Source organism: Cebidichthys violaceus, unplaced genomic scaffold (assembly GCF_023349555.1).
Source record: "Cebidichthys violaceus isolate CVI_PGR_0920_01 unplaced genomic scaffold, fCebVio1.0.p SCAF_10, whole genome shotgun sequence".
NCBI lineage: Eukaryota > Metazoa > Chordata > Actinopteri > Perciformes > Stichaeidae > Cebidichthys > Cebidichthys violaceus.
In genome coordinates this window covers 9514474-9542382 of record NW_027176263.1, presented here as the reverse complement: position 1 = coordinate 9542382, position 27909 = coordinate 9514474, and the positions used below count along the sequence as shown (strand labels likewise).

The 27909-nt window shown below is 42.5% G+C and overlaps 4 protein-coding genes across 4 annotated transcripts; 2 read left to right on the top strand and 2 right to left on the bottom strand.

The window, feature by feature from the left end:
• Positions 1-1669: 1669 nt before the first annotated feature.
• On the top strand, positions 1670-6715 carry slc29a3 (solute carrier family 29 member 3). The gene is made up of 7 exons (XM_068724881.1): positions 1670-1755; positions 2546-2665; positions 2756-3170; positions 3606-3688; positions 4009-4235; positions 4414-4576; positions 5532-6715. Exons 3-7 carry the CDS (start codon positions 2847-2849, stop codon positions 6157-6159), a joined length of 1425 nt encoding a protein of 474 aa, XP_068580982.1. The 5' UTR covers positions 1670-1755; positions 2546-2665; positions 2756-2846; the 3' UTR covers positions 6160-6715.
• Positions 6716-7208: 493 nt separating this feature from the next.
• Positions 7209-15732, bottom strand: psap (prosaposin). The gene is made up of 14 exons (XM_068724851.1): positions 15611-15732; positions 12517-12650; positions 12268-12342; positions 12013-12138; positions 11115-11330; positions 10887-11030; positions 10735-10791; positions 9703-9870; positions 9503-9595; positions 9199-9382; positions 8772-8935; positions 8601-8681; positions 8143-8250; positions 7209-7978 (listed from the first exon to the last, which is right to left on the bottom strand). Exons 1-14 carry the CDS (start codon positions 15642-15644, stop codon positions 7943-7945), a joined length of 1620 nt encoding a protein of 539 aa, XP_068580952.1. The 5' UTR covers positions 15645-15732; the 3' UTR covers positions 7209-7942.
• Positions 15733-16511: 779 nt separating this feature from the next.
• On the bottom strand, positions 16512-18682 carry mrps6 (mitochondrial ribosomal protein S6). Its single transcript, XM_068724880.1, has 2 exons — positions 18214-18682; positions 16512-16628 (listed from the first exon to the last, which is right to left on the bottom strand). The coding sequence occupies exon 1, from the start codon at positions 18550-18552 to the stop codon at positions 18220-18222; it is 333 nt and encodes a 110-aa protein (XP_068580981.1). The 5' UTR covers positions 18553-18682; the 3' UTR covers positions 16512-16628; positions 18214-18219.
• Positions 18683-19061: 379 nt separating this feature from the next.
• Positions 19062-26797, top strand: nolc1 (nucleolar and coiled-body phosphoprotein 1). The gene is made up of 14 exons (XM_068724756.1): positions 19062-19215; positions 19566-19621; positions 20294-20457; positions 20572-20681; positions 20783-20885; positions 20999-21120; positions 21269-21371; positions 21987-22103; positions 22180-22269; positions 22361-22699; positions 23171-24898; positions 25097-25224; positions 25313-25396; positions 25511-26797. The coding sequence occupies exons 1-14, from the start codon at positions 19105-19107 to the stop codon at positions 25667-25669; spliced, it is 3414 nt and encodes a 1137-aa protein (XP_068580857.1). The 5' UTR covers positions 19062-19104; the 3' UTR covers positions 25670-26797.
• The last annotated feature ends 1112 nt before the right edge of the window (positions 26798-27909 follow it).

Genomic DNA, 27909 nt, shown 5'->3' with positions numbered 1-27909 from the left:
TTAATTAAAACTTTTTCCAACATCATGGACTGTGACTTATTTCAATACTATGACTTTTATATGACATTTTTTAACATGTTATACTATTACTTTTCTATGACTTTATGACGTTTTTCGACATACTGTATGTACTATGACTTTTTTCGACATTATGTACTGTGACTACTTTTCGACATGCTATACTACGACTTGACGTCATGACTTATTTCGGCATGGTCTGTACAACCAGACCAGAAACACACTGACGAGGGAGACCAGGGTAGCTAAGAGTTGCTACACTGAAAAGCTGGAACAAAAGTTTTCATTGTTTTATATATATATATATATATATATATATATATATATATATATATATATATATATATATATATATATATATATATATATATATATATATATATATATATACACTTTCTTTTTCTTTTTTTACATACTATGTACTATGACTTTTTCATGACTTTTTTGACATGCTATGACTTTCTTATTACTTTTTTCGACATCATGTACTGTGACTATTTTTTTATGACTTTTTTGATTTTGTGTACTGTACATTTTTTTCAACATACAATACAGTGACTTTTTTTGACATGCTATACTATGACTTTTTATGAATTTATTGAAATACTGTAGTATGACTTATTTTGACATGCTATAAAATTACTTTTTAAAGAATGTTATAGTCATACTATACTATGACTTTTTTGTGATATACTACTCTAAGACTTCCATGGCATACTCTATGACTAATTGTCTTGCATGGTTTTTGATTCAACGGTCACGGAATTAGAGAGATTATTTGAATCAGCAATAATGACAATCCTATCAAAGGTCAGTACAATGGGGGCTGTAAATTCAGAAAATTCACAAATTAAAGCATGGATTCGTTTCGGGAGGTTATTGAATAACAGCAAAGACGACTGGATGTATCAGAAATTTTGACCACTTTGTACCTCAAAGCTTGAGAAATAGTCAATAAATACTGGACTGCATTTAAAATTATGTTAAAAATTGCAAGACACCTTGTCCACATGGCCTTGGCAAATCTAAACATGCATATTCAGGAGGGCATAATTCAAGCAGCTGGCTTTAACCAAGTTTATGTGGTAAAAACGGGTAAAAAACCGGGGGAAAAGCTGATAAGGTGTAACACTTAAAAGTGGGACCCGTGGTGAACTCGAGCTCAATAAATAGTTCCATTTATTAAAACTGCATAGGCAGCATCAATGTTATTTAAAGTAACTACGGAGAAATTGATTGACAAAGTAATGAAACATTGGATGATAGAATAAAGCATGCAAAGTTATTTTGATTATGACAAAAAGTATACCTCTGGTGTCTAACATAAGAACATAGGAATAAGGTACATTTGTAAATAGGTGCTTTTATTTTACAACCGGAAAAGAACCAAATTTCCGGTATGTGGGTTGGCTTTCCGAATAATAGCGTTAATTATTTTTAAGATTTGTGTCTATTTTAATATACTTTTTAAAAATAAAGCTCGGGCCTGGGCTAGAATGAGTATCGTGTAAACGCAAGTTGCGTTGTTATTGGCTCGAATATACGTTTTTTAAATCAATCTGGTATAGATTTGTGAAGAGAGAGCTTTTAGTCTGAAGGATTCGTGCCGGAAAGGGTATTGTGGTTGCTGCTGCTGTCAGCTGACCAGAAATGAAGTTTGCTGTGCTATGGATGTTTGTGTCAGTCTAACACTTGTAGAAAACACAGGAGCAGCTGTCAGTGAGGTCCAACTCTGAGGTATGTTTATCTTTTATTTAACGAGCCCAACATTAGGCACGGGTCGAGTTGGTTAGCCAACGTCTGTAGATAACTTGTACAAGGCTGGGATTCAGATTTAGCTAAACTACAGTTTGCTTGTTTACAGCCGTGTCCGCACGTAACAAATAAAACTTGACCTGATGTCTATTAGCCTGAAGACCTCAACAACGAAGACCGCAGCAGAATGCGCAGAATCATTTCGCAATTAATAGTGATAACATTTTGGTGAAACCTGCTGCCCGCAGTGACCCGAGGCATGCTTCTGAATTAACTGCCCAGTGTGGAATGACGTCCGTGAACTTGGTTTTCATCATGTGATTATTGGTTCCTTATTAGTGGCTCACGTGATGCTTTTAGGATGCAAGGTCAGCTTTGTTTTGTCGTGTCAGCCTTCCTTTAACCTCCTTAAATAGTTTCAGTAACAACATCCCATTGTGCAGCAAGTGGTGCTGGTGAAAGTCCGTTTCTGTCTGTGGCAGAAATGGGACCCGTGCAGGTGTGAGATGAAACTGTATTTATCACGATCACATGCCATGTAAGACATTATTCGTGGTAAATGCTGAATTACTTGAATGTATGCGATGAAGCATTTAACTTGAAGAATGCCTCCGTTCGTCGGAATTGCCAAGCCCTGACTCCAGTTATGCCGGCCCAGAACAGATCCCTGCTGTAGGAGAGCAGTGGGTTCACGTTCACACACTGCTGCCAAATAGTACTGATTCCAGTGAATGATAATCCTCGGAGTTAAACGTGACTATTTGCATTGCAGCATGTCAGGATCTGGACAATTGGAATGGTCTCTTCCAGCTGCAACACAGAGATCTCTCCATAGACTATGGCTCCACAACAAATAGTGTGTCTTTTCCTTTCTGGACAAGCACAAGTAAACGTAAGCATCACACAAGCCCACTTATTACAAAACCATTTGTATTTCACAGGGATTTTATTAACTTGTTTTTTTTCTTCCTCTTCTTCACAGCTTTATTTTTAACACTTCCTGTCTTCGTAGTCTTTTACTACCACAATCTTCCCTATTCTCTTTCATCTTTACTTTGAGAGTATCCGTGAAAATGGACGACACAGAGCCCTTGCTGCCCAATCTGAACTCCTCCTATGTTCCGACTGCTCTTGGCAACCACCATGCGTCTGAGGATGAGGAGAGCGAGGACCAGAGTTCCTCTGTATCACTCCTGCCCAAACATTCCTCAGTGCCCCTGGCCATGCGCTACAGTCCAGATGACTCGTACTGCTTGGTGTATATCATCTTCTTTCTGATGGGCATCGGCTCCCTGCTGCCCTGGAACTTCTTCATCACAGCCAAACACTACTGGCTCTACAAACTGAGCAACGGCACTCATCAAGGTGGCGATGAGGAGCAACGTTCAGACCTCGGCGTGAGTACAAATACAACTACGACTATTATGTTCATCGTGCACACAGGAAGGTGCGCATTTGTGCAATTCTGCATGCTTTTTATAGAACTGGCACGGTCCTGTGACAGACGTGAGGACTGAGTGTCCTGTCACATGTGTGAAAGGAATCCATTGCAACACAATTAGAAACGCCAAGACGCTCGTTGAGGGTAACTAAGACGAAGGCCTAGAGGGGGGGAGGAAGATCTGCTTCCTTTGTTTCAAGAATGGATGAATTCTATAGATTTCTGCTATTGTGAGATTAATGTTTGATTTTATTTGACAGGAACCAGGGCAGAGATAAGGAAGAAAATGTGCTGGATTGTTACATGTTGTGCATGTTGTGTGGGACACTATGTGAGTGAGTGGTCTTCTATTCAAGCAAATTCAAATGTTTTGTCTTTTCACTATTTACAGGAATACTTTGAAAGCTATCTGGCCATTGCCTCCACGGTGCCCTCTGTGCTGTGTCTGATACTCAACTATGTCCTAGTTAACAGGTTAATACACACACACACACACACACACACACACACACACACACACACACACACACTCACACTAAAGTACATTCCTTTCACATGGTTCTTTGTGTCTGGATGTTAACAGTGTCACAATTGTTCCATCAAGGGCCTTGTAGATTGTCATTTTGAACAGCACCCCTGCAGCAGAACACATGTGTGGATAATTAATGGTTTACCGTCTCACATTTGTCCCACAGCACCAAACATGTGCTTCTGTTTGTGTTTAAGTTGATCGACCGATCGTTGATGAACTCCTGCCTTGTCCCTGTACATCTCTGTGTGTGTGGCGCTGGTAGGTTATCTTCAAACGTGCGGATCCTGTCCTCTCTTTTCATCATCCTGCTGGTGTTTGTGGTGACCACGGTGCTGGTAAAGGTGGACGTGTCGGACTGCAGGACGAATTTCTTCATCGGCACGCTGGCCAGTGTGGCTGTAGTCAGTGGAGCGTCCAACCTCTTCTCTGGCAGCGTGTTCGGGATCAGTGGGCATTTCCCCATGAGGATTTCTCAGGCTCTTATATCAGGTATGGCTCTCATTCAGGTCATATTGTCTTTGCATGTATACATTACCATTGTACAAATGTCTTAAATATGCACTATTCAGCAGCTTCATTAAGGGTTTACTGATTAAATAATGTGATTTATGTCACATTATTTTTAATGACTGCACAATACATGAGCGGAGGTCCTTTCTTGTCTCAGGCCAGGGCATGGGAGGCACGTTGAGTGCAGTAGCATCGATAGTGGACCTGGCAGTGGCGAAGGATGTGACGGACAGCGCTCTGGCCTATTTCCTGACAGCCGACGTCTTCATCCTGCTCTGCATCATCGCATATCTGCTGCTGCCAAAGCTGGCATATTCAAGGTCAGTAGCAGCCAAAGGTGTTATGGTTCCTATACAGATACACCCATCACCCTGCATTCTAATATTAGAAATATAGGTTATGATTACACCTTTCCCGTATCCTGTAAAATTTACATTCATCTGAATCTGAATACTATAGGTCACAGTTAAGGAGTGTGCATTATATGTGCCACAGTGTCATTCCTCCCACCACCACCAGATGGTGCCAACGTTAGAAGTGTTCAAATCCTACACATAGTGGAGTCAAATTACTTAAGATTATTTATTACAATTATTATTACCTATTCCAGTTATTGGGTTTGTGCATTTTGAATTTGCAGATGCTGTTTGATTAAGGTCACTAGCAATAGACACAATAAACAAATCTTTTTTTAGTCTTTATTTAATGCTGCATTTAACGCCAGTTGGACTGACATTAAATAGGCATTTTAAAGATTAAAAGGTAACTAAGTTATTTCACATGTTTTCGTGTCCAAGTGATTAATGGGGACAACAATTTCTTTAAGTGGGTCCTGTATTGAGGGATAACGCTATAATCGTCAGCCGTGAAAACAAGCTGCAAGGGCAAATGTGCAGCGTCAATGTAACGTTTCATTCACTGAAAGTGCTCGTTTTTGCCACTGACAGGCTCTGATAATTATTATACGTTTATGACATTATGGAAAGGACCCTGTAGAGAAATAAAACGTTATTCTTTATCTTTGAGGCAGCAAAAGGTCCCACTCTTTATCCCCCTTACTTTTCCTCTGTGAGCATAGCGTCATAGAAAATCCAAAGACCTCCTCCACATTGTCGAAATCATCTAAATACGCAGCCCTGACATTGAATATCTTAAAACACTGAGCTAGGAGCTCTGCACTCCAACACCACAAACTCTGCCTGGCTGTCAACTCGCCTTTCTTCGAGATTTTAGTTGTACGAGTCACTTGCTGCGTTCTGCTCCTCTTCTCTCTAGATACTACATGCAGGCAGCAGTGTGCACCAGTTCAGGGGTGATGAGTGAGGGGGGAGCAGCAGGCACAGGGAGCAGAGTCTCCGTCCCACCACTGCAGCCCATCCTCAGGAAGACGTGGGTGCTCGGCGTGAGCGTCTTCTACGTCTTCTGCGTCTCCATCATGGTGTTCCCCGCAGTGTCTTCTGGAATCCAGTCCGTCAACAAAGACAGCGGCAGCCCCTGGGCGACCACTTATTTTGTGCCCCTCACCAGCTTCCTCCTGTACAATGTAGCGGACTTCTGTGGCAGACAGGCCACAGCCTGGCTGCAGGTCCCTGGTCCCACCAGTCGAGTCCTGCCAGTGCTGGTGCTGTGTCGCTCCGTCATGGTGCCACTTCTGATGTTCTGCAACTACCAGCCAAGGGACCACCTCCACACTGTGCTGTTCGCCAACGACGTGTACCCCGTGGTCTTTAACTGCCTGCTGGGCCTCACCAATGGCTACCTGGGCACTCTGCCAATGATCTATGGCCCTAAGGTCGTACCCAGAGAGCTGGCAGAGGCCACAGGAGTGGTCATGTCCTTCTTTCTCACTCTGGGACTGGCTGTGGGATCGGCATTCTCTGTGCTTATTGTGCACTACATCTGACCAGGCTGTTGAGCAATAACCTAGTAATTTACAGTCGTATAGTTGAGCTATAGGGCAGACAATCGCTGGCCAGTGGAGTCAAAGCCCTGACGCTCAGTGCACCAGTAAAGCCAGTTGTCTGCCATGAAGGGAAAGGACCGATAAGCCTCTTAACCATAAAGCCTCACATTAATATGTATTGTTTACACTGATGTGGCCCTTAGGAGCACAGTCCATAAGGGACATATTAACCAAATTTTCATATTGCAAAACGGAACCAAAAATTTTGTTTAAGGGATTCAATTTGTGGTACATCAGTTATACAGAAAGTGCTGTTTTAGTTCCACTGTAATAAAATATGCAAATGGAAAAGAAGCATTACAGCTGAGTGAGCAGCTGGTACATGATACTGCTACATGCTGCTGATTGATGAACATGTGGTTGATGTGTGTTGTTTGTAAACCTTGTAACTTAACCAGACTTTATAAACTGAACATTTCCTGTAACAAGTTTGTTTTGTCATTTCTAAAAGGCTGCAGTCCATTAGTGAAGGAAAGTAGCCACCTTTAAATATTTCATGTTCCATCTTAAACACAACCTTTGTCCACATTAAATATTTAGCTTTTTCAATGGCCTTTTAGTTTATTTTGTCTGCAACTTGAGATCAAAATACCCATTTTTGTACTTAATATACTACATTGCTGCTCGCCATTAAAAAATATATATATATATATTCCCATTGTTTAATTCTCAAGTCATCCTACTGTATTCTCCTAAATTGATTAACACAGATTCCCAAATGGTCAGCTGTGTATATATGCAAGTTGCAGATTATCAGCTAAGAACATTATTGTTGTATATCAAGAGTAAAGCGTAATCTTGGAAAGTTTTTTTATTTTATTTTATTAAAGAGACAGCGACATGACTGGCTGCTGAGGTTGCACAAAATCCCCCTGGTCTGCAAAAGTGAACACTCAAATAAAGGAGCCCGTAGGTTTTTAATGGCAAGCTTGATAAGAATGTAGAGTTATGGTCGGTTTACAGCAAAGGGAAAAAGAAATGAAACCAAGTGGATTGAGATCACTTTAATTGTTAAAAATGTACAGATCGACTGACAGCTGGCTCACGATGTGAGGCAGACAATCGAATGAGGAGGCGCTCTCTGTACGTTAGAAACAGTGATTTACAAACAGTAGGAACAGTGCAAACAATGGGAGGAGAGTACACTCGGATCGATTATCTCCATATAGTCTTAATACAGAAACACATTTTCTCTCTACAAAATAATTTGTTTAGGGATCAGACATACTGCTAGTATGTACTGCTGGATATTCTTTACACACACACAGAGCGGTTTCTCCCATTTGCGTTCAATTACGCCAGTGAGAAGGAATCAAAAAAACAAAACAAAAAAAGTGAGGGGGAATAGCACTAAAGACCAATCAGGACAGCAGCACTCTGCTGCTCGTTTAAAATGATACAATCGGTGTCCTTACATACGCCACACTCAGCAAGCAACATTGTTAAGTATGATGCAAGTCTGCAAAGCCTGACAGTGAAGCTTTGGGACTTTTGCTTAGCGAAGCAGTAAAAGGCTGAGCTGCAGACATCACTCCTCCCTTGCCACACCCCCCCAGAAAAACAAAAGTCCAGTCCCTTTCCACCATGACATCATTCAAAATATCAAAGTTAATTTAAACAAACTGCAGTCATTAAAAACAATAAGTGGGACAAAAATTAAAAGTGGGACGCAGCACTACAGTAATTTCTCTTTTAATTCCCTACAGGTCAGTTTGTGCTTCCTCTATACCCACACATGGCGTCTGCAGTGATCCACAGCCTAAAAGACAGAAACAAGTGGTTAGACAAGCCTTGATATAAAGAATGTACATATCCAGGTTTAAAGAATCAGTAGTGGCAGGCGATTCAGTTAAAAAAAAAAAGAAAAAGAACAGGCTTAAGAATGCCTCTCTTTAGGTGTCAAAATACGACTGAACTACTCACATTGCATCGAGATGCTGTCTCCATGTTCTTGCACCAGAATGTAGGTCCCCAGCTGCACTGCTCTGTTCCCAGCAGCCTGCGCACAGCTTCAGGACAGGCTCCCACTTTCTGTTACACACACACACACACACACACACACACACACACACACACACACACACACACACACACACACACACACACACACACACACACACACACACACACACACACACACACACACACACACACACACACACACACACACACACACACACACACACACACACACACACACACACACCCCTCAGATACTAGACTTGGCAACATGCAAGCTAAATATCTACATTTACCATTTGTTACCAACAACTTATGACAGAAATAAGTGAGTACTCATGTTTCCTGGGCACAACCAAGAAACTGCTTAACGATAAAGTGTTCTTATTACGGTTATTTAGTTCTGAATGAATGTAGTTTACCATGCACACAAAGTCTGGATCGAGCATCTGGAGAAGCAGTTGGATCATCACTGGTTCATACTCTTGAATCATCTGGTCACACTGTTGACAAAGACAAGAGTTTACAAGGAGGATAGGTAAAAAAGGTACACAAGGTAAGGAGATCAAACTAGTAGTGCTACAACTAATCACCTCGGTCTGGAAAGACTTGGGCAGGAAGCTGCATACTTTCCTCACAGCCTCCTCAATCTGTGCCTCTGTTGCATTCTTCTCCAGAATGCCATCGATGTAACTCACGGCCATCTTGCATACGTCGCAGTAGCCACCAGTCTTAAAGAGAGTCTGGTCAAGTGCAGCTGGAGAGAATTAGAACAGAAATCACCGTTAATATCCATATGTGGAAGTACATCTTTGGCCCCCAGATGTAAATAAAAACAATACAATAAGACATCACACATACTGCCTTATACGAGGCCAGCTTTGCTGTCAATTGTTTTTTGCCGGTGTCAGTTAAAATAGAGCACATTATGTTGCCAGATTCTAGCATGAAACTGCCTCAAACAGGACAATGGTTTATATTCTTTATAGAGAAGAAAGGAAAAACAAACTGCAAACTTACGGACAAAAGCACGGCTAGCATCATTGCAGAGTGCCAGCACTATGCAGATGGTCTTTGGGTCAGCCTGCTGCACCAGAAGCTCAATGATGGCCTGGCCGTAGGTCTCAATCAGGTCCTTACACTGGGCACTCAGAGAGGAGGGCAGGTATGTGCACACCTTCTCCACAGCATGAACCACCTCCTCCTGAGACAGAGACAAATGGATCAGCTCGACACCAGAGCAGAGTCTAACTCACTGCACCAACAGTACGTTTACTGTCGTTTTATGGCCATACTGGATACATCTAGCAGCGCAAATCCCCACCTCTGTTTTCTGATCCACCAATTGATCCTCCAACTCCTTCATCACAAACTTGCAGATGGAACACTGTGGGGACTCACGGACTCGCACCATGGGCTGAAACACAGAAGACACCGTCTAATCTGCATGTACAATACGGTTCCATCTTGTGTCATTATGAAGTACTGGCAGGAGTCAGCAGTCGGGCGTCCACCATGACTTACCTTAGCAGACTTGTCAGTGGCAGACTCGATCTTGGTGGCAGGGAAAAGCTTGGCAGCATGTACAGTCTTGGCAGCAGGTACAGTCTTGGCCGCCTGCAGCATCAGCATGGGAATGGACTTCTTCGTAGCAGTACAGAAGCCAGCGTGGACACAGATGTCCTTGGGTTCCTGAGATCACAAAGGGATCGTTACTTCTGAACACATGGAGAAAGGTCTACAAAAAAGTCTGCAAGTCATGCGTCTGTAATCTGCATACCATTCCACAACATTGCTACCCATGCAATATCCACGAGTTTCTATTTTACAAAAAATAAATCCAACTCTGCTTACTTTAGCCAGCATCAAACAAAGCCACACACCCATACTGGACAAAGGGGGCTAACTACGTCAATGTTAGTAAAGACCAGTGAATCACTCTGCTTAGATGTCGTGACTTAGTTTTCACATACTTAATGTGGTCCTTCACTGTCGTGTTCCAACAGGCATTTAGGTATCAAGACATTAGCCACACAAGCACGGGGTTCAGGTTAAATAAAGTAGTCTCCCTTCTAATGACATTTATCATTTACATGCATCGCTACAGGGTCAGGTGAGTAGCACTAGGAGCGGACAGCACAAGCAGCAAGAGCTAAAAAGGTTAAGAGACCACAGGCGGAACACGGAAAGACCTACCTGTTCCTGGGGAGCAGCACACAAAGCCCAGAGCAGGAGAAAAACAGAGCAGGACAACATTAATGGAGAGGAGAAAAGTAAAAGGAGGAACACGAGGGGAAAAAAAGAAAACAGAAATAAAAAAAGATTTAAAGATGTGGATAAATTGAGGTCAGCAGGCCAGGTGGTGCTGCAAGACTGAACATAGACTTAGCACCAGCAAAATGACAAATGATCAGACTCGTTAGTGTTGATGATTAAGCTCGTCATTAAATATTAGAATATATTCACCAATCATGTTAAACTGTAGATTAAATAAACAAACACAAAAAGGTTTTCCTTTCTTTTGAAATCAGCTAAGTGCATTAGGAGGACACTCACCATGGACATGAGCTGCTCCACAACAAGTTCACCATACTGGCCGACATACTGCTTGCACTGCAATGAGGAAAAAACAGTTTGGGGATTTTCTTTGTTTGACAAAGAAAAACATGCATTTAATCAAACCTCCTTCACTTGTAAAGGGCTCTCACCATCTCAGCTATGCCTGCTCCAAGCAGGTCACACTGGTTCTGAATATTCTCAATGAGCGAGCTGACAAATGAGGAGTTGGCCTTTGCTTCAGCTTGAGCATCAGTCAGGAACTTGACGCAGTCCTGGCACACGTCATCACTTTGCTACAGGGAAGGTAAGAGTCAGGGCCAAATTAAGACAATACTCAACAACAGGTGGAGATAGTTGAAGGCAGTTAAACTGTGTACCTGCTTTGGACTCTCTTGTTTGGGGGCCTCTTGCTTTTGGTCCTCCTGAGGATAGAGGAGCCCGGGCACATTGAGGAGGAAGGGGGCCACTTGCATGGAGAGGTCCACCTGAGGGATTTCATTGGACACGAGCGGCTCCTTGGCAAGAGCCTTAGCCAGGGCTGCCTGCTGGGACTGACACAGCCCGATGGCACCACACACCTCACTGGGATCCTCCTAAAGACACACAACTTCAAGTTACTTCAACAACTGGAAGTCTTGTATACATGTTAACAAAAGTAAATCATTTTTAAAATAAAATTGATCAATACTCTATTCATTTCACAATGTGGCAAACGAAACAAAGACGATGTGTAAAAAAAAAAAAACTGTATAATACAAAAACGTAGCAATATACCAAAATTAGGCTTTTAATATTATCTGTAAAGAACCATCTCTTTTATTCACAGTTGCAGCAGGTGAGAGTTGAAACAAAGAAAGCAACACCCAAAGCTCCCAGTCATGAGGTTGAGTATTACACAATGACTACTCTGTTCCCATTTAGACTTTGACTCACTTCCCCCATCAATAGCCCTTATTCAGCTCACTGCGCTTTGCTAACAGCCACTTCTCTTTTCGGTTTTGACACCGAGGGGCAGATGGACCATTTACCGAGAGTCCTAAAAGAGGCCGAACGATGAACTGATCTCCAATAAGCTTTAACGAGACTTCTGGCAAAACAAGTTTTATCTAAAACATCACAGATGTAAATGCAAACCATATAAAAACGCACCTTGTGATGTGCCTAAATCGTTTCGGTTAATTGTTACAACCCTTGGACCTTCACCCGCAGGTTTTCCCATTTATATTCAAATTGAAAACAGGCCACGACTTGGACAAACGGGTCGACTGTGCTCACCAGTTCTCCTTTGATGATTCCGATGATGATGGGGTAGTAGTCGTCCACCATCTCCTTGCACTCGGCAGAGAAACTTTTCTCAGGGATGAGCTGGCAGGCCTTCTCCAGGTACCCAAGAACCTCAGCCTGCAATGACATCAATTCCCACATCAGTCCTCCAAAGGAGTGCAAGTCTTGGTAAATTTGCTGACAACTCATTTTCTTATCAAAAGGTTTTCTCAACACAGGTGATTTGTTTGTTTTTTTAAATCTTACCTCAGTGCCATTGTCCTTCAGTATCTGCTCCACCACCACCAACACCTCTTTACACAAGTCACATGGCACGGTTCTCTGAAACCAGACAATTGGGTTTGTCATGTGTAAATAATATCCAACACAAATAAGGAATGTGTGAAAGTTTAAGACTAGCGTGTGCCATCTGTTGGTGAAACATTTCTATATCATTTTAGAACAAACAAAAGAATATGAATGGCATCGTCCCTTTATTTGAAAGAAAGAGCTCACCATCTGAGGCTTGTTCCAGACATTCTGCCGGCAGTGAGTCACCGCTCCGCACAGAGATGCCGTCTTTACATTCTGACACCAGTAGAGGGGGCCACGAGCACACTGCTCAGTGCCCAGCAGAGGGGTTGCTGCAACTGCAAAAGAGACCAAAAAAAAAATTCAGTCAAATGTCATACCTTTCAGAAGAAGCAGACACGTGTCAAAACCATATTCCTGGATATCATATTACTACTTAAAGGAGGTAAACAAGGCACAAGCAGAAATAGTCTTTTATGCTGTAGACTTAAAATTCAGTTTCTTTCTTTAGAAACCACTGTCTGCACCTACTGGTTTGAGGTTTTTAAAACCATCTTGCTGGGGAAGCCAGTGGGACGAATCAAGGCCAACATACTTCCTCAAAACATTATTTAATAAAAAAAAAAAAAAAAAGGGGGGGAACTTCTTAAGAATTCACTTTCAACTTTGTAACGGCAGGTTTGATTTTCAAAAACACCCTGTAGAAAGGGAAGACAAAAATGTCAACCAAACCCTGGTCAGCTGAGTTTTACAATATGTTGCAGATGAGAAGAGGCGGGGAATTTATTTTATCAAAGTTCACTTTAAGCTCTGACGACTTCACCAGGCTCAAAGCTACCAAGTCTGATGAGCACAAACTACTGCATTGAAGAGCTCAAATGCATTGAAAACCGACTCAGCATCAATTATATCAGTGGGCTTGCTCTGTGAAGATAGAACTACTTCAAACACTGAGGATTGTGGGTAAATACTCTTGAAACTGTTTTATAACTGCAATCACGGAAAAACACAGTAAATCCCATTAGCTCATTAACCGTTACGTTGCATTAGCATATACTTCTCAATCTGACACCGTTTCCCACCAACCAACCAGTCAGTCAGAAAGAAATACCATGAGAGCTGAAAGGGGCATTAGTGGCTCAATGCAAAAAAATAATAATAATTAAAGAGGAGGTTAATGTTCTCAGTTCTCCATTTTACTGAAGCGATAAAGTGATATGGGAAAGAACCTAATAGTTTGCGGCATCATTTCCCGTTTACACTACTACGCTTAAACCCTGCTTGAGAAACAGAGCTAGATACAGATAATCTCCATTTCTCATAGATTAGAATTATAAGTAGAATACTGTTAAAATGAACACATCTTTAACATGACATAAAAGCAGCATGCAAAAGTTGCAGAGTCCACGGAATAGCCTTTGGTGATAACAACCATGATTTGGGAACGGAGGTCAAACAAACCTTCATATAACCCAGTTACACCACTAGGAGAGCCCTCCTGCTCTGTACAGGCAGGGCCCTCCCACCCTCCACTGGGTCACATGAGCAGTCAGACTGAATAACAAACTGTTCCCAAGCAGACAGACTACAAGGAGGACGTCTCTGCACAGCAGTAAACATTTAACAAGGCAATACACAGCGAGAGAAATACGTCTCGGCTTCATGTAATGAAACTCAGCAGGAAAACAAGTTATTTGTTAGAGAAAGGTAGTACAAAAAATAAAAATAAAAAAAGAAGCTGCAACATGTTCAGGCCTATGTTTGACTCACTTCCTGTGACCATCATTCTGAAACAGAAAACTCATCAAAATGACAGTGAATCAACGTCACATGTCGCATTGAAGCACAGAGGGCTTAACATAGGATTCAGATTACTTTGTTCAACAACAGTCTGAGAAAGAGTTTCAGTGTAGCGGCCACTTCAGTTAAAGGAAGTCAACATAATACTGGTTGAACAACATAAGTGAACGCTAATCTTACGACATGCAATAATGTGTAAGAGCAAAGACGACATTAAATGAAAAAAATATTCTTTAACCAGAAGTCAGATTTAAGATAAGCACAAAATACACAAAGCACAAATACCACGACTTGAAGGAATCAATACTGCAAGAAACCACAGTATGCGTTTTGATAAGAACAAAAACAATCATTTCAGATCTTTACTTCAAATACCGCTGGGCCAAGTCAGCATTTATCATATGAAAAGCCATGTTATGCATAGCTTCATGTTGTGCATAGCTTCATGTTATGCATAGCTTCATGTTGTGCATAGCTTCATGTTGTGCATAGCTTCATGTTGTGCATAGCTTCATGTTGTGCATAGCTTCATGTTATGCATAGCTTCATGGCAGCAATAACTTCGGCAACCGTTTCTTTCACTGTCCCGGTTTCGTCGGAACATAAAGTACAAATAGCTTAGCTCTTGGTGCCAGACGTGCACGTGGAGACAGATACTGGTTACAAAGAAAATCGTGAGGAACAAAAATAACTTTTAAAATTGCATTTACCCTTTACTAAAAAGCTGAAATGAAAGTGGCTGGTTTAGAGAATCCTATCTGAACTTCCTCGTGAAACCAGACAAAGGGTCAACATTAAAAAAAAAAAAAGGGAAAAAAAAAAAGGTACATTCATTGTCTGGTCAAAGCAGGGAAGCTGGAAAGTATCAGCCCCTACAAAGATATAAAATAATATTTATTATTGATAAAATATTAGCCTATACCGACACACACACACACACACACACACACACACACACACACACACACACGATCCCGAATGTGTTAGCTACGTCTACTGATGTAGCTAGATGTATGGGGATGTTCCTACATACTTTTATAAACAACAAATACGTATTTAATATCAGTCAAATATCTAAATACAGACCAACGTGGAATACATGTTTACCTAACCAGTTAACTAGCGTTATCTGGCTAACGTTAGCGAGCGGGCCAACAATTACGCCTCAAAACCTCAAACGGAAAACGCCAAGATTCATAGAACAGACCTCGTCTATAGATGTAACATTGGTGTAATCATTTAATGAGGACAAACACCCGACGTCTGCATCTTAAATAACATGTCTTCAGTACAAAGCAGCGCTTTCTGTTCAAGTTAACGTTGTCCGATTTGTTAGTGTTTACAAAAGCGGCTTGAAAGGCTTCCGTGTTCTCGTGTTGAAACGCACTTCGCGTGAGCTCCGTAGTTACACAACCAGACACACTTTACAGCGCATTGACCGCTGTCTGAACAGTACCACCGACTTAGCACAAAACATTTCCCTTCGTGTTGACGTTACCTGAAGACACGAAAAGTAGAGTTAGGAGCAGCATGACTCCGCTGTTTTCCGGCTCGTCTCTCTGTAGTGGATGAAGTACGCCAGTGAACTGTGAATACTGCAATGCAGACGGTGAGGCCCGCGGATCTGCTTTTATGACGTCTCACTGTCAGCTGACTGCTCACCGAGACATGTGACTGCCTGATGCGATCACACAAGTTTCTAAAGATCTAAATCGTATTTAAACATCTCACTTGTTTTACTAGGTGCGTAAAACAAGTGAGATGTTTATTAGTAAATGTTTGATAGATGTTTAATATAAACCCAGGGGTTATTATCAGACAGCTTGTGTTACTATACTAAACATTAGGGTTTTTCCAGTGGTGGCTGTATAGTTGATAAAAAAAAACGTTTTCCTGCAGTATCTAAATAGAAAGGTATTTGTAAGACAACACAAGTCAATGCTAATTTCTACCTACTGAATCAAAATCGTCAATACAAATTGTCCCCACTCCATAAATGCATGGTGTGCGACGACTGTGGTGGGGGTAGACACGGCCAAGCAAAGGTGGATTTACACAATTGCCATTCCAGCTAACTAACAAAGATAAACACGCCCAGAAAGTCCCGGAAAAACCCTGGTAACCTTGGTCTCTTAAAATGAATGGGGGGTTGTTTAATCTGATCCAGTGAGGAGAAAATACCCAGGCTTGGAAGCTCAGTGGCAGCTGTTTATTACTTACAGTGTGTTCTCAGAGGGCAATGATCCAAGTCCAAAATGCTACTCAACCACAGGAATTCAGAACTGCACTGTCTCGGCGAATGAAAAAAGGAACTGAAACTGCTATCACATTGTTTAACACCATGTGGTGCACACGCCTAACATGTTTTAACAAAAAGTCAAGAAAACTTGCAAATGAGATAGAAAAAAAAAAGTAGTTTATTATGACGTAACTTCGAAATGTAGGCCAACACCAATGGAAAAGATCAAATAGGGAAGCATCACACTGTACACGGTCTGGATATGAGCTGTGGAAACCTGGAAAACAAAGGGAACAAATAAGTTACAGCACAGTCAGCACAGCATCATCTCCATGAACTGAAGGTAAAGGACATTGACTGCATGAACACATTTAATGAAGTCATTATAAGATTACTCTGAATGATACTGGATTTTGATCATAAACACATACCAATAACATTTTGATACAAATCCACTACAGCTGATTCATAAAGAATAGTGACACAGATATGTGGAGCATTACATTTTACAGTAGAATAAAAAGTGCTTTATATTTGACAAACTATGTAAAGGCGACAACATTTAGAAATTCACATATTTTTGGCACTTCTGTACTGCATCTTGTTAATTAGCGTATACTGATCTATTTTATCTGGGGATTTCTTCTTTATTCACTATTGTTAACTACAAGGAGGCCAACTGCACTACATCTTACACTGTAGTGCATGTTCTCTTTACATAAGCAATTTAGTTATTCCCGAAGGTACCCTTGAGCAGAGACAAGCATGTGTCTTTCATGTCCTAATACTTGAACATGTTCTACAGATTTTTAGATTAATTCCACTAACCTATTAGTTGATAAAAACAGTATGGCTATCCATAGATATCCATTTACTTTAGGGACGGCCCTGCTGCCTCATATCGCCCATAATGGAGCCGTAAAGCTGCCGAGAAAATAAGTGTGTGTGTGTGCATGGTTTTGGGCCCTTTCTATCCATTGTTCCTTGTTAGCCAGGTTGTACTAAAATGATTAGTACATTAATTGGCTAGTCCACTGACAGAAAATTCATGACCTTGGTGTTTGTCAACTAATACATGCAGACTTTGGCTGTTTATTGGCAAAACTCTCGCGATAAGTATCATTATACATGGGTTAATATTCAATGTAGTGATACTGTAATGCCTAGTTCACACTACACACATTTAAGCTCTGACTTTCTCTTCACACACTATTTTTTGGAGCTCCCCGATCAAAGCCCCAGATCAGAGGCAAGTCTGCTTTGGCTCGGTGCTCGCAAATCCACGTTAAAGCGTGATGTGTGAACTGTTGGAAGATGAGACCGACCTGACAAAAGCTAGCTTGAAGACCTCATCAGGGATTCCCAGAATTCCTCCCGGTGAACCCCCTCTGAGCTACTGTCTGCTGTGAATTTTTGCATGGAAACGATACCATTTTGAGAATCGATACCATATCACCAAAAATATTGCGATACTCAAGCATATCGATATTTCCTTATTTCCTTTCCTTGTTTGATCTTCTTGGTTTCATAATATAGATTGAAAACTGAAGCTTTTTACTTTAGGAATCACATTGAGCTCCATCTTAACCTGTGATAGGCATCATTGTGTTTGACATTTTACTGAAGAAATTATTTTAGCATTGATTAAGCATGTTAATAAATAATGGAAATATGATCTAATTGCAGCACTACATCCATGCATGGAACACTTATGACACAATAATCCCAACCTGTTGGCAACTTGTGCAAACTAGTGTGAGTGAAAAGGCCACTCCTGCACCAGCTGTGGGTTTCATTTTTAAACAGACACATGGTTAGCACCGATGCACTTGGCTTTAACCCACATATCAACCATTCCTTACATTCGATCACTGTTGGGGACCACAGCAGTTACTGCTGGGAACCTGGGCGTCCTTCTTCAGCACAGTGGGCCTCACCACGTCCACATCGCGGTGCAGATGGTCCAGTAAGCCTGTGAGGATGCTGGGGGCTGCGTAGAAATCGACCAGAAAGTATCCCCCTCGGCTGTGCCTCTGATTGTGTTTGGTTATCGTGTAGGGTAACAGTCTCTCCCCCAGGTTCTCCAGGTCCCTCACCACCGCGCCGCGCTCCATCAAAGTCTCCACTGTCCGCCGGAGAGCAGCCGACGTCCCCGGCCGCTGCATCGCCTTCAGGATCAGGGCCAGTTCGTAGCGAGGCATGGCTTCGGCGAAGAAATCCTCGATTCGCACGTTTAATTCAGCTGACAGTGGGTCTGTGTCATTGCCAGATTACCCAGCTAAAGGCGACCATGTTATGACACGAGGGACGGGGAAGGTCTTTGGTGATGACGTATAAAGTCTGCGTCTATGTTGATAACAAAATGACTAATCAAATCTGGAAAATAAGAGAGTATTCATGTGGTACTACTAATAAACTCCCACTAAACGAATATGCTTTTATTTAAAACGTAAAAAATAAAAAAAATCCTGGGAGGAAATTGAGATTGCTAATGAGGTGTCACGAGACTTCCTGGTGCTAAAAACCAGAGCTGTAACTTGTATAAATGCACAACGTGAACCGGAGATGAAATTAAAGAATTGTGTCCAAACCATGTAAAAAGGCTTCAAAACATAGGTTCAAATGCCTCAAACTCTTATTCAAAAACCAAAGTCGTGTACGCTTTTAAAGCACATGGTAACGTCATCAATAGGCGCCTACGCACATGCTCACAGGTTCCGTTCACTTTCTTTCCTTCCAGGAGCGTGGTGAAGATGGCGGAGCAAAACTCGAAGCCGAGTGATCTTTACAAATGCGTATATTCGTTTCTGCTGGAGAACAAGTTCACAAAGGCGGCTCAGCAGTTTCTGAAGCAGACTAAAGTGGTAAGCGGCCCGCCGTGTGTGGTTGGCAGTCAGTGTGTCGTGTTGCCTGTCTATAGCTTTGACGTGAAGTTGCTGCACGAGGAGTAAAAGTACAACGATTGCTGTGTAACGTACAGTGACCGTGCAGCCACTGGTTACATTTACACGTGTAGGGGCACGTGCACAAGTTGTGTTTCATCTACCACTTGTTTATTCGCAAATATTAACGTTCGCATCTGTTAAATTGTAAATGCAAATCATACAGTGGGTGGTTTGCATTGTGGGAAATTGCAACTGATTGTTAAATTACGTAAACCTTGAAACTTCTGGAATTGTTGGACTAAGTTGGTGCTTCACGTGTTTCTCTACAGACTCAACAAGATCCAAACGACGAGAGCCTCCTCAACATCTACAACTTCTGGGTGAAGTGAGTTACTTATGGCCTTTTTTGTCCCTCAGTCAAGCTTATTACGTTTTTACTAATATCAATATACATATAAAATATGGCCCACCAGCGTTGTAGGTACCCCCCCCCCCCATCAATCAAATGCTGCCACGGCTAACCAGATCTGTTGTCTACGCTCAGAATCCCTCCAGAGCACAAATCGACCTTAAAGCATACTGAACACTGTTTTGTCAAATGTGCAAACATAAGCACAGTTTTCCCTGTTAGAGTAGTGCTAAAACTGGTGACATTATGCGGCGAAACTTAAATGATCCGCAAACTTTTGAATTTGTGATAGACTCTGTTGGTTCATCAAGCTTACAATTAAGTAGAAAATATAGTCGTATATAATTTAAAAACAAGTAAATAGCTAATTTAACATCTGACGTATGGACAACAGTTTGTCATTTGGTTAACACTAGTACATTTATGGTGATGCCAGTCATGCATTTTTTGCTGTATGTTATGAATTAATGTATAGAATCCCCACTGCTGCTGTCCCAGTGTCCTAGGATTTATTTGCTCCCTTAGCAGCAGCTCCAGGATCTGTCTCTAGTTGACATCAATACACTCTGTCGCTCTTCTGTTCTGTTGTCGAGGGGAAACCGGGCGAAAATAAAATGTGAGCTTTAATATAACATTGGTTCTTCCTAGGTCGCCTGAAGCCAAGAAACGAAAGGCGCCTCCTAACAAGGGTGAAGCTGCAAGCGGTCCGTCAGCCAAGAAAGCAAAAACCAGTGCAGAGAGCTCCAGCAGCGAGGAGTCGAGCAGCGAGGATGAAGAAGCTGTTGCAAAACCAACCAAGGCAGCCCCTGCAGGTAATGTCAATATGTTTGACACGGAGAACTGATAAATCTGGTCGAATTGTGTCAGTAATGTGCCATTCTGAAATGTTGTACCACATCATCAGATTACATTTCTGTTTGTTTTAGCGGCCAAGGTGGTGCCTGTTAAAGCAGCAGCAGCTAGTAAAGCTGCATCCAGCAGCAGTGAAGACTCCAGTGACTCTGAAGAGAAGGCTCCAGCAAAGACACCTGCAAAAGTAGGAGGAATCATCCAAATTAAAGAATCATCCCTGATCTAGTCATTGGTGAAAGGCTATGCTTGTGCATTTATGCTAACAAATTTTGTTTCTGCACAAAGGCTCCTGTGAAGTCGCCTGTTGCAGCAAGGAAGAAAGACAGCAGCTCTAGCAGTGAAGACTCAGATTCTGAGGATGAGCAGCCCGCCAAAGCCCCTACACCAAGTGAGTTTAGAGCCAGACATCATTAATATTGTGTATTGCAACCGCCTTGAATTGTGAACTAAAATTGAGCTGATAATGAAATGTGTTTTATCTAATTTACCTCTGATTATTAGAACCCAAGGCTGGCGCCGTCACAGCACCCAAACCAGCGGTTCCTGCTAAAGTTGCAGCTCAGAAAAAGCAGGCGAGCAGCGAAGATAGTTCCTCAGATTCTGAAGATGAAGAACCAGCCAAGGTATGCAAAAAGAGTCTGGTCATATCTAAATATCATTACATGGATTTTAATAGTTTTGATTGTGATTGTATAAGATATGTTTATATATGCATACATGTTTGTGTATATACCTAGTAAGACGCTATACTTACGCCAACTGTCCTGATAGGCTCCAGCTAAACCTGCCCCAGTAAAGGCTGCTGCTGCTAAATCGAGCAGTGAAGACTCTTCATCTGAAGACGAGGCTCCGCCCAGCAAAAAACCCAAAGCAGGTATGTTGTTATGCCTTTTTCATACCCTTATATCCTCTGGCTGCCCCTATACGCAATGTGCAGGAGCCAAAAAGGACAAGTTCAGTTTGTTATTGAGATAAAGTATACTGTTAGATTGTTGCTGCGGCATATCCTTTCATTTTTGTTGTTGTAGCGTAGTCTCGCACGCACGCACGCACACACACACACACACACACACACGTTGCCCTTCTATTCATCCATCTGCTTTTTGAACATTAGAGTAGGTTTGATTGCACTTGCAAAGAGAGCACAGCTTTCATTAGTTACTGACATGCTCGTGTTAAACAGCGCTACATGGAAACATAGTTAAAGATTTTTTCATACAGGATATAGAGTCGGAGTCTGTCCTGTTAGCTTTTCCCCTGCTGGGAAGTAGTCTTAGCGATTCCTTTAAAAAAAAAAAAAAAAAAAAAGTTGAAACATTTAAACTTGCCAGCACCGTTTTTGGAGTGCTTCACATCCATGGCCAAGACCGCCGACCATGTTTGTCCTATATGAAGACCAGACGACGTCAACAGCTAATTCTAAGTGCCTAAAATATTGTACAGAGGCCCTGAGGTCCATGTTATGACGCTGTTTCCTTTGTCTTGATAGGAGCATACAGTGCAGTTCCACCTCCTGCTTCAGTCCAGAAGGCACCAGCAGCCAGCAAGGCCAAGGACAGCGACTCGTCAGACAGCAGTGATGAGGAAGAAGAGAAAAAAGTAGCCGGTAAGAGGGGCCCACCTTTTCCAACTTGAAGTATCCATGTTTTTAATGGCATGTCTAACAGCATTGTAATCTTCAGCAAAACCTGCACCGGCAAAAACCCCGGCTGCCAAACCTGTGGTGCCCAAACTTGCTGCAAAGAAGCAGGAGTCCAGCTCTGAGAGCTCAGGTAATAATCAGTATCATCAAATCATCTGTACATTTTTGTTATCCGATGGAAAATGTGACAAATCATTTTCCTCATGCCCGTGTCTTTCCAGATTCAAGCTCAGATGAAGAGGTGGCAAAGAAGCCTCCAGCCAAAGTCACACCAGCTAAAGCTGTGCCAGTGAAACCTGCCGCAGCCAAGGCTGCACCTGCTGAAGAGGAAGACTCATCAAGTTCAGAGGACGAAGAGGATGTGAAGAAGCCTGTGGCGAAGGCGACTCCTGCTAAAGCTGCTCCAGCTAAACCTGTTGCAGCTAAAGTCACACCGGCTAAAGAATCCTCCTCAGAGGAGGATTCCAGTTCAGACGAGGAGGAGACGGCAAAAAAACCTGCAGCTAAACCTGCACCGGCCAAGACTACCCCAGCTAAAAAAGACGAGTCCTCGAGCTCAGGTAACAGAATCCAGATTTTGAGCATGTGAGCTCGGCATTTCTGAAGATGTGATTATATTTCTAGTAATACCTTGAATTTGCTTTAATTTATGTAAATCTCTTTGCTTGTTTAACCATTTTGTGGCGGGATCAAGGCTAGTATTCATCATGAAAGTTCATCATGAGCACTGTCGGTTCTGAAATGATTTCCATTCTTACCCCTGCTCTGTTACATACACTCCAGTTTAGTAGCTTCGACTAGCTAAAACTAATGCTGTCTACTTACAACAGTCCTGCAATAAATTCTAGCGTCATGAAGGATAAAATGTTCAGTTTTTGTTGTAACTGTTTGACTGAACACGGTGTAGAACGTTGTTGCAGGGCTGTTGTTTTACACAGTATTAGATTTAGCTGGGTGTACCCAATAAACTGGCAACTTAGTGTACATTACTGTCTATTTATAAAATAAAAAAATATATTATGTCTATTCAGATGGCAGTTCTGAAGATGAGGCTCCTGTGAAAGCTAAGCCAGCATCTAAACCATCTACACCGGCATCAAAGCCTGTTACTCCTGCAGCAGAAAGCAGCTCTGACTCCTCTTCTGAAGACGAAGAACCAGCAGTCAAGGCTAAACCTGCAGTAGCTAAACCAGCTACACCGGCATCAAAGCCTGCTGCTGCTGCTGCTGCTGCTGCTGCAGCAGCAGAAAGCAGCTCTGACTCCTCTTCTGAAGATGAAGAACCAGCAGTCAAGGCTAAACCTGCTGCAGCTAAGCTTACATCAAAGCCTGCTACTCCTGCGGCAAAGCCTGCTCCAGAAAGCAGCTCAGACTCTGACTCCTCTTCTGAAGATGAAGCAGCAGTCAAGGCTAAGCCTGCATCTAAACCAGCTACCCCTGCATCAAAGCCTGCTACTCTTGCGGCAAAGCCTGCAGCAGCAGAAAGCAGCTCAGACTCCTCTTCTGAAGATGAAGCAGCAGTCAAGACTAAACCTGCAGCTAAACCAGCTACTCCTGCATCAAAGTCTGCTGCTGCAGCAGAGAGCAGCTCAGACTCCTCTTCTGAAGATGAAGAAGCAGTCAAGGCTAAGCCTGCAGCTAAACCAGCTACACCGGCATCAAAGCCTGCTACTCCTGCAACAAAGCCTGCTGCTGCAGCAGAAAGCAGCTCAGACTCTGACTCCTCTTCTGAAGACGAAGCAGCAGTCAAGGCTAAGCCTGCAGCTAAACCAGCTACGCCGGCATCAAAGCCTGCTACTCCTGCAACAAAGCCTGCTGCTGCAGAAAGCAGCTCTGACTCTTCTGAAGACGAAGAACCAGCAGTCAAGGCTAAACCTGCTGCAGCTAAGCCTACCTCAAAGCCTGCTACTCCTGCGGCAAAGCCTGCTGCAGCAGAAAGCAGCTCAGACTCTGACTCCTCTTCTGAAGATGAAGCAGCAGTCAAGGCTAAGCCTGCAGTTAAACCAGCTACTCCTGTGGCAAAGCCTGCTGCTGCAGCAGAAAGCAGCTCAGACTCTGACTCCTCTTCTGAAGATGAAGCAGCAGTCAAGGCTAAGCCTGCAGCTAAACCTGCAGCTAAACCAGCTACTCCTGTGGCAAAGCCTCCTGCTGCAGCAGAAAGCAGCTCTGACTCCTCTGAGGACGAGGAAGAACCAGTGAAAGCCAAGCCAGCAGCAGCTAAATCTGCTACCCCAGTCACAAAGCCTGCGGCAAAGCCTGGGGCAGCAGCAGAGGGCAGCTCTGACTCTGACAGTTCAGACTCTGAGAATGAGGCAGCCAAACCTGCAGTCAAGAAACCTGCAGTCAAGAAACCAGCTCCAGCAGTAGTGGCCCCTGCTGGCACGCCCAAAGCCACAAAGGCAGCTGCAGCTCCAACCAAGAAGGCTGAGGATAGCAGCTCGGACAGCTCTGACTCGGAGACGGAGACCAAGACCAAGTCCACCCCTGCTAAGCCTGCAGTCTCCAATGGAAAGATGGCAACACCCAAGGTAGCAACACCAAAGACCCCAGGAAATCCAGCAGAGTCCTCATCCAGTGACGGCAGCTCTGACGAGGAAGAAGCGGCCAGCAAAAGTACCGTAAAACCCGCTACACCTGCTGCCGCACCCAAGACGACCCCAGCTTCTAAGCCTCAGGAAAGCAGCAGCTCTGCAGACAGTTCATCAGAGGAGGAAGCGCCAAAAAAAGCAGCCACAGCACCCAACACCCCTGTAGCAAAATGTGAGTCCCAAACAAACAGTACATGGCGGCACACTGGATCCCTCAAATAGTCATTACAAGAAATGTGTTACTGGTCTTTCAAATGTTGTACAATTTCATGCAGCTTGGCTTTATAGAACACTTCTATTGTTGACTGATTTGCGATTGTGATCCACTCAATGAGCAGCACAAGTAACTTTCTTCCTCTAATGTATGCAGGTACCAATGGAAAGAGAAAAAGAGATGAAGAATCATCAGAAGGTGAAGAGGAAGAGACGGAAGTCAAGACACCGAAAAACAAGAAAATAACAACCACACCACAAACGTTTCCTAAAGCCAATAAGAAGGTAAAGCCTGCTACGCTGGAACTTAGTTTTAGCCTGAGTTTCCTGAAGGGGAGGAGCCATCATTTGACAGAATTGACTTTTCTTTCAGGCCTCCAATGTACCATTCCGTAGAATAAGAGAAGAAGAAGTAGCGGTGGATCCCCGTCTGCAGGACAACTCTTTTGATGCAAAGGTGAGCTCAGTAACCACTGTGAGCATTCTTACAACCGCACTACACACTAGGATTGCTGATGTCATCCAATAATTGACTCTCACACAACATGTTCATTTGTCTCTGCTATTCCAGTACGGGGCCAACGGGGACTGGGGCCAGAAAGCCAACGATGTGCTCAGGTTCACTAAAGGCAAGTCATTCCGCCATGAAAAGACGAAGAAGAAGAGGGGGAGCTACCGCGGCGGAGCCATCTCCACCTCGGTCAACTCCATTAAGTTTGACAGTGACTAAGGACCTACTCAGTCTGGTCCCTCCCACCTGAACTCTACTGTACCTGTGATCAGGACTATCCGTTGTCTGCTTCCTCCCCCTGTAAACAGTCGTCTATCATCACTATCCAGCAGCGCGCTGACAGGAATGTGACCCGTAGAGCTGAGCTGGCACTTAGGTTTAATTAGCTGCCCTCTGGTCATCGTGGAGGGCATTGGTTTGTCTCTGATCGGAAGCAAGAGAGCGATGTCCCCATCTGTGATTTCCGACTGTACTGGTGAAGGTTGACATCCATGTGACATTACTACTTATAGCCACTAGGTGGCTGCAGGCCACCTGTTAATGGAAAAAATTCCAATGTGTGTTGGGCCCCTTTGTTTTGCTTCTTTTGACTTTAACCTGTATGATGAATGTCTTATTTCTTTGTAACTTTTTTTTCTTCTCATTTATCTATGTATGAATGACAGCCATCCATCCCACCAGGTTCTTTTATAATGCGCTATGAAAAGGCTGGTATTGATTTTTAATGGATTCTTCAGTTTGTTTGGTTTGTCAATTTTTATTTGGCCAATGTGAGTGGAGAGGGCTCTGCTCTGTTTTTGTTTTCTCTTTACATTACACCAACATTTGAGGAGTAGAACTGAGTTTTATACTGTGTATTTATTACGTTTTATTCCATTTCAGTGCTCCGGTTCTCGGGTGGTCTTTTCTGTGCTATTCTCAAGATAGATACAAAGCATTTTGCTTTGTATCTATTGTTTCTTTTGATAAGATACCACTTTCAAGCCCTCCCTAATCTGTTAATCAGTGGTATCAAATTTATTCTTCACCAACATAACTGAGAGCCATGTGTGTTTCAATTATTTGGATTTCCTGTATGAACGTTTGTTATATTGTATTAGTTCTTGTAGCTGTAATTAAAACCGAAAAGATTAAATGTTGGTGTGGTTGTACGACTTTTTTGAAGAGTTTTACAAACATCGAAATGGTTTCAGTATGCATCTCCAAATGACGAGCGGCTTTGTCCTGTAGTCTCAAACCTGCATGCTTACAGTCATAAACTCTGTTATGGAATGATAGTCCAGGAGAAATATCAAATCCTTCATGTATCTGTTTTTGTTTCCTTCATTAAAGCGTATTGGGAAATCAGTCCGTCTGTAGTGGCCAGTTCTTTCTCTGGAGGGGATGCAGAGTGGACAATGGACAATCACTCCTTACACTTTCATCAAAGCCACTAGATGGCAGTCATGCAGCTCTTTGCACTGCGGTGTCACTTCTTATTACTTGCCATGGGACAGGTTTGAGGGTGGCTGCTAATGTGGGTCACCCTCCAGAGGCTAGACCTTACACTTCCCATTAACCAAGCCCAAGGAGAGGTAACCCTGATGACATCGCCAGGGTAGTGCCCCTTTGATTTACCCTGTTAACCCAAACAAAGGCCATTATCCCCGACATGCTCTCGGGTCTGAATTGTCCGTTCAGTTTATCTGCCCATAGTGTTCAGTGTGGAGAAATGCAAGATGTCTTTTTATTGTTTTACCAAGCAATTAGAGCATCAGACTACATCTTTTGATATGAAGACATAAAATAGCTCTGCCTGTCACAGCTTTGTAAACCAGATCTGATGAATTGAAGACCTTGTATTCCTTTCAATACTGTCCCTTTCAAGTTACTCAATTAGGTCTTTTATACAGTTACTTATATTTTATGAAATATGAAAAGCCCTCTGCCCTCATGTAGGCTACTTTTCTTCCAACATTCACTGAAAAAAATTAAATAAAACTAATTCCTTGGTCAAATTATCTTCATGTAAAAAGCAGCAACAGTATAATAATTTGACTTCAGTTACCAACTTTTCACAGCTTCGATACTGTCAATCACTTTTAATTAAGCACTGGTGTGACTACCTAATCTGGTTCACATCTTTCCTTACAAAATGTTCTGTACAACCATATATATCATTACATATTAAAAATTCTCTTAATCACACTTGTGACAGTATTAATAGAGCAACGTTGGCGGATTGTATCAGAAAACAAACAGCTCAGTAGAAAGTCTTTTACAACTTTAAACTACTTCCAATATAGCCTTCCTTTTAAAACCTTATGGAGAAGTTAGACTGGATGAACTCTGTTCTCACATTTCTGCAATAATAATATATAGTTTATTATTTTTGCATTAACTTCTAATACATGACATATGGCCTAATGGAGCGTATACACTCGCTGCATTCAGTGAGAAGAAAAAGCTTAATTCCTTAG

Coding starts and splice junctions, on each gene's coding strand:
- slc29a3 (XM_068724881.1), top strand. CDS start 2,847: ATGGACGACACAGAGCCCTTGCTGCCCAATCTGAACTCCTCCTATGTT. Junction 3,689..4,008: donor AACTATGTCCTAGTTAACAG/GTTAATACACAC, acceptor TGGCGCTGGTAG/GTTATCTTCAAACGTGCGGA. Junction 4,236..4,413: donor TTCTCAGGCTCTTATATCAG/GTATGGCTCTCA, acceptor TTCTTGTCTCAG/GCCAGGGCATGGGAGGCACG.
- psap (XM_068724851.1), bottom strand. CDS start 15,644: ATGCTGCTCCTAACTCTACTTTTCGTGTCTTCAG. Junction 9,871..10,734: donor TGGAGCAGCTCATGTCCATG/GTGAGTGTCCTC, acceptor TTGTGATCTCAG/GAACCCAAGGACATCTGTGT. Junction 8,251..8,600: donor ATCCAGACTTTGTGTGCATG/GTAAACTACATT, acceptor TGTGTGTAACAG/AAAGTGGGAGCCTGTCCTGA.
- mrps6 (XM_068724880.1), bottom strand. CDS start 18,552: ATGCCTCGCTACGAACTGGCCCTGATCCTGAAGGCGATGCAGCGGCCG.
- nolc1 (XM_068724756.1), top strand. CDS start 19,105: ATGGCGGAGCAAAACTCGAAGCCGAGTGATCTTTACAAATGCGTATAT. Junction 21,372..21,986: donor CAGCAAAAAACCCAAAGCAG/GTATGTTGTTAT, acceptor TTGTCTTGATAG/GAGCATACAGTGCAGTTCCA. Junction 22,270..22,360: donor GTCCAGCTCTGAGAGCTCAG/GTAATAATCAGT, acceptor GTGTCTTTCCAG/ATTCAAGCTCAGATGAAGAG.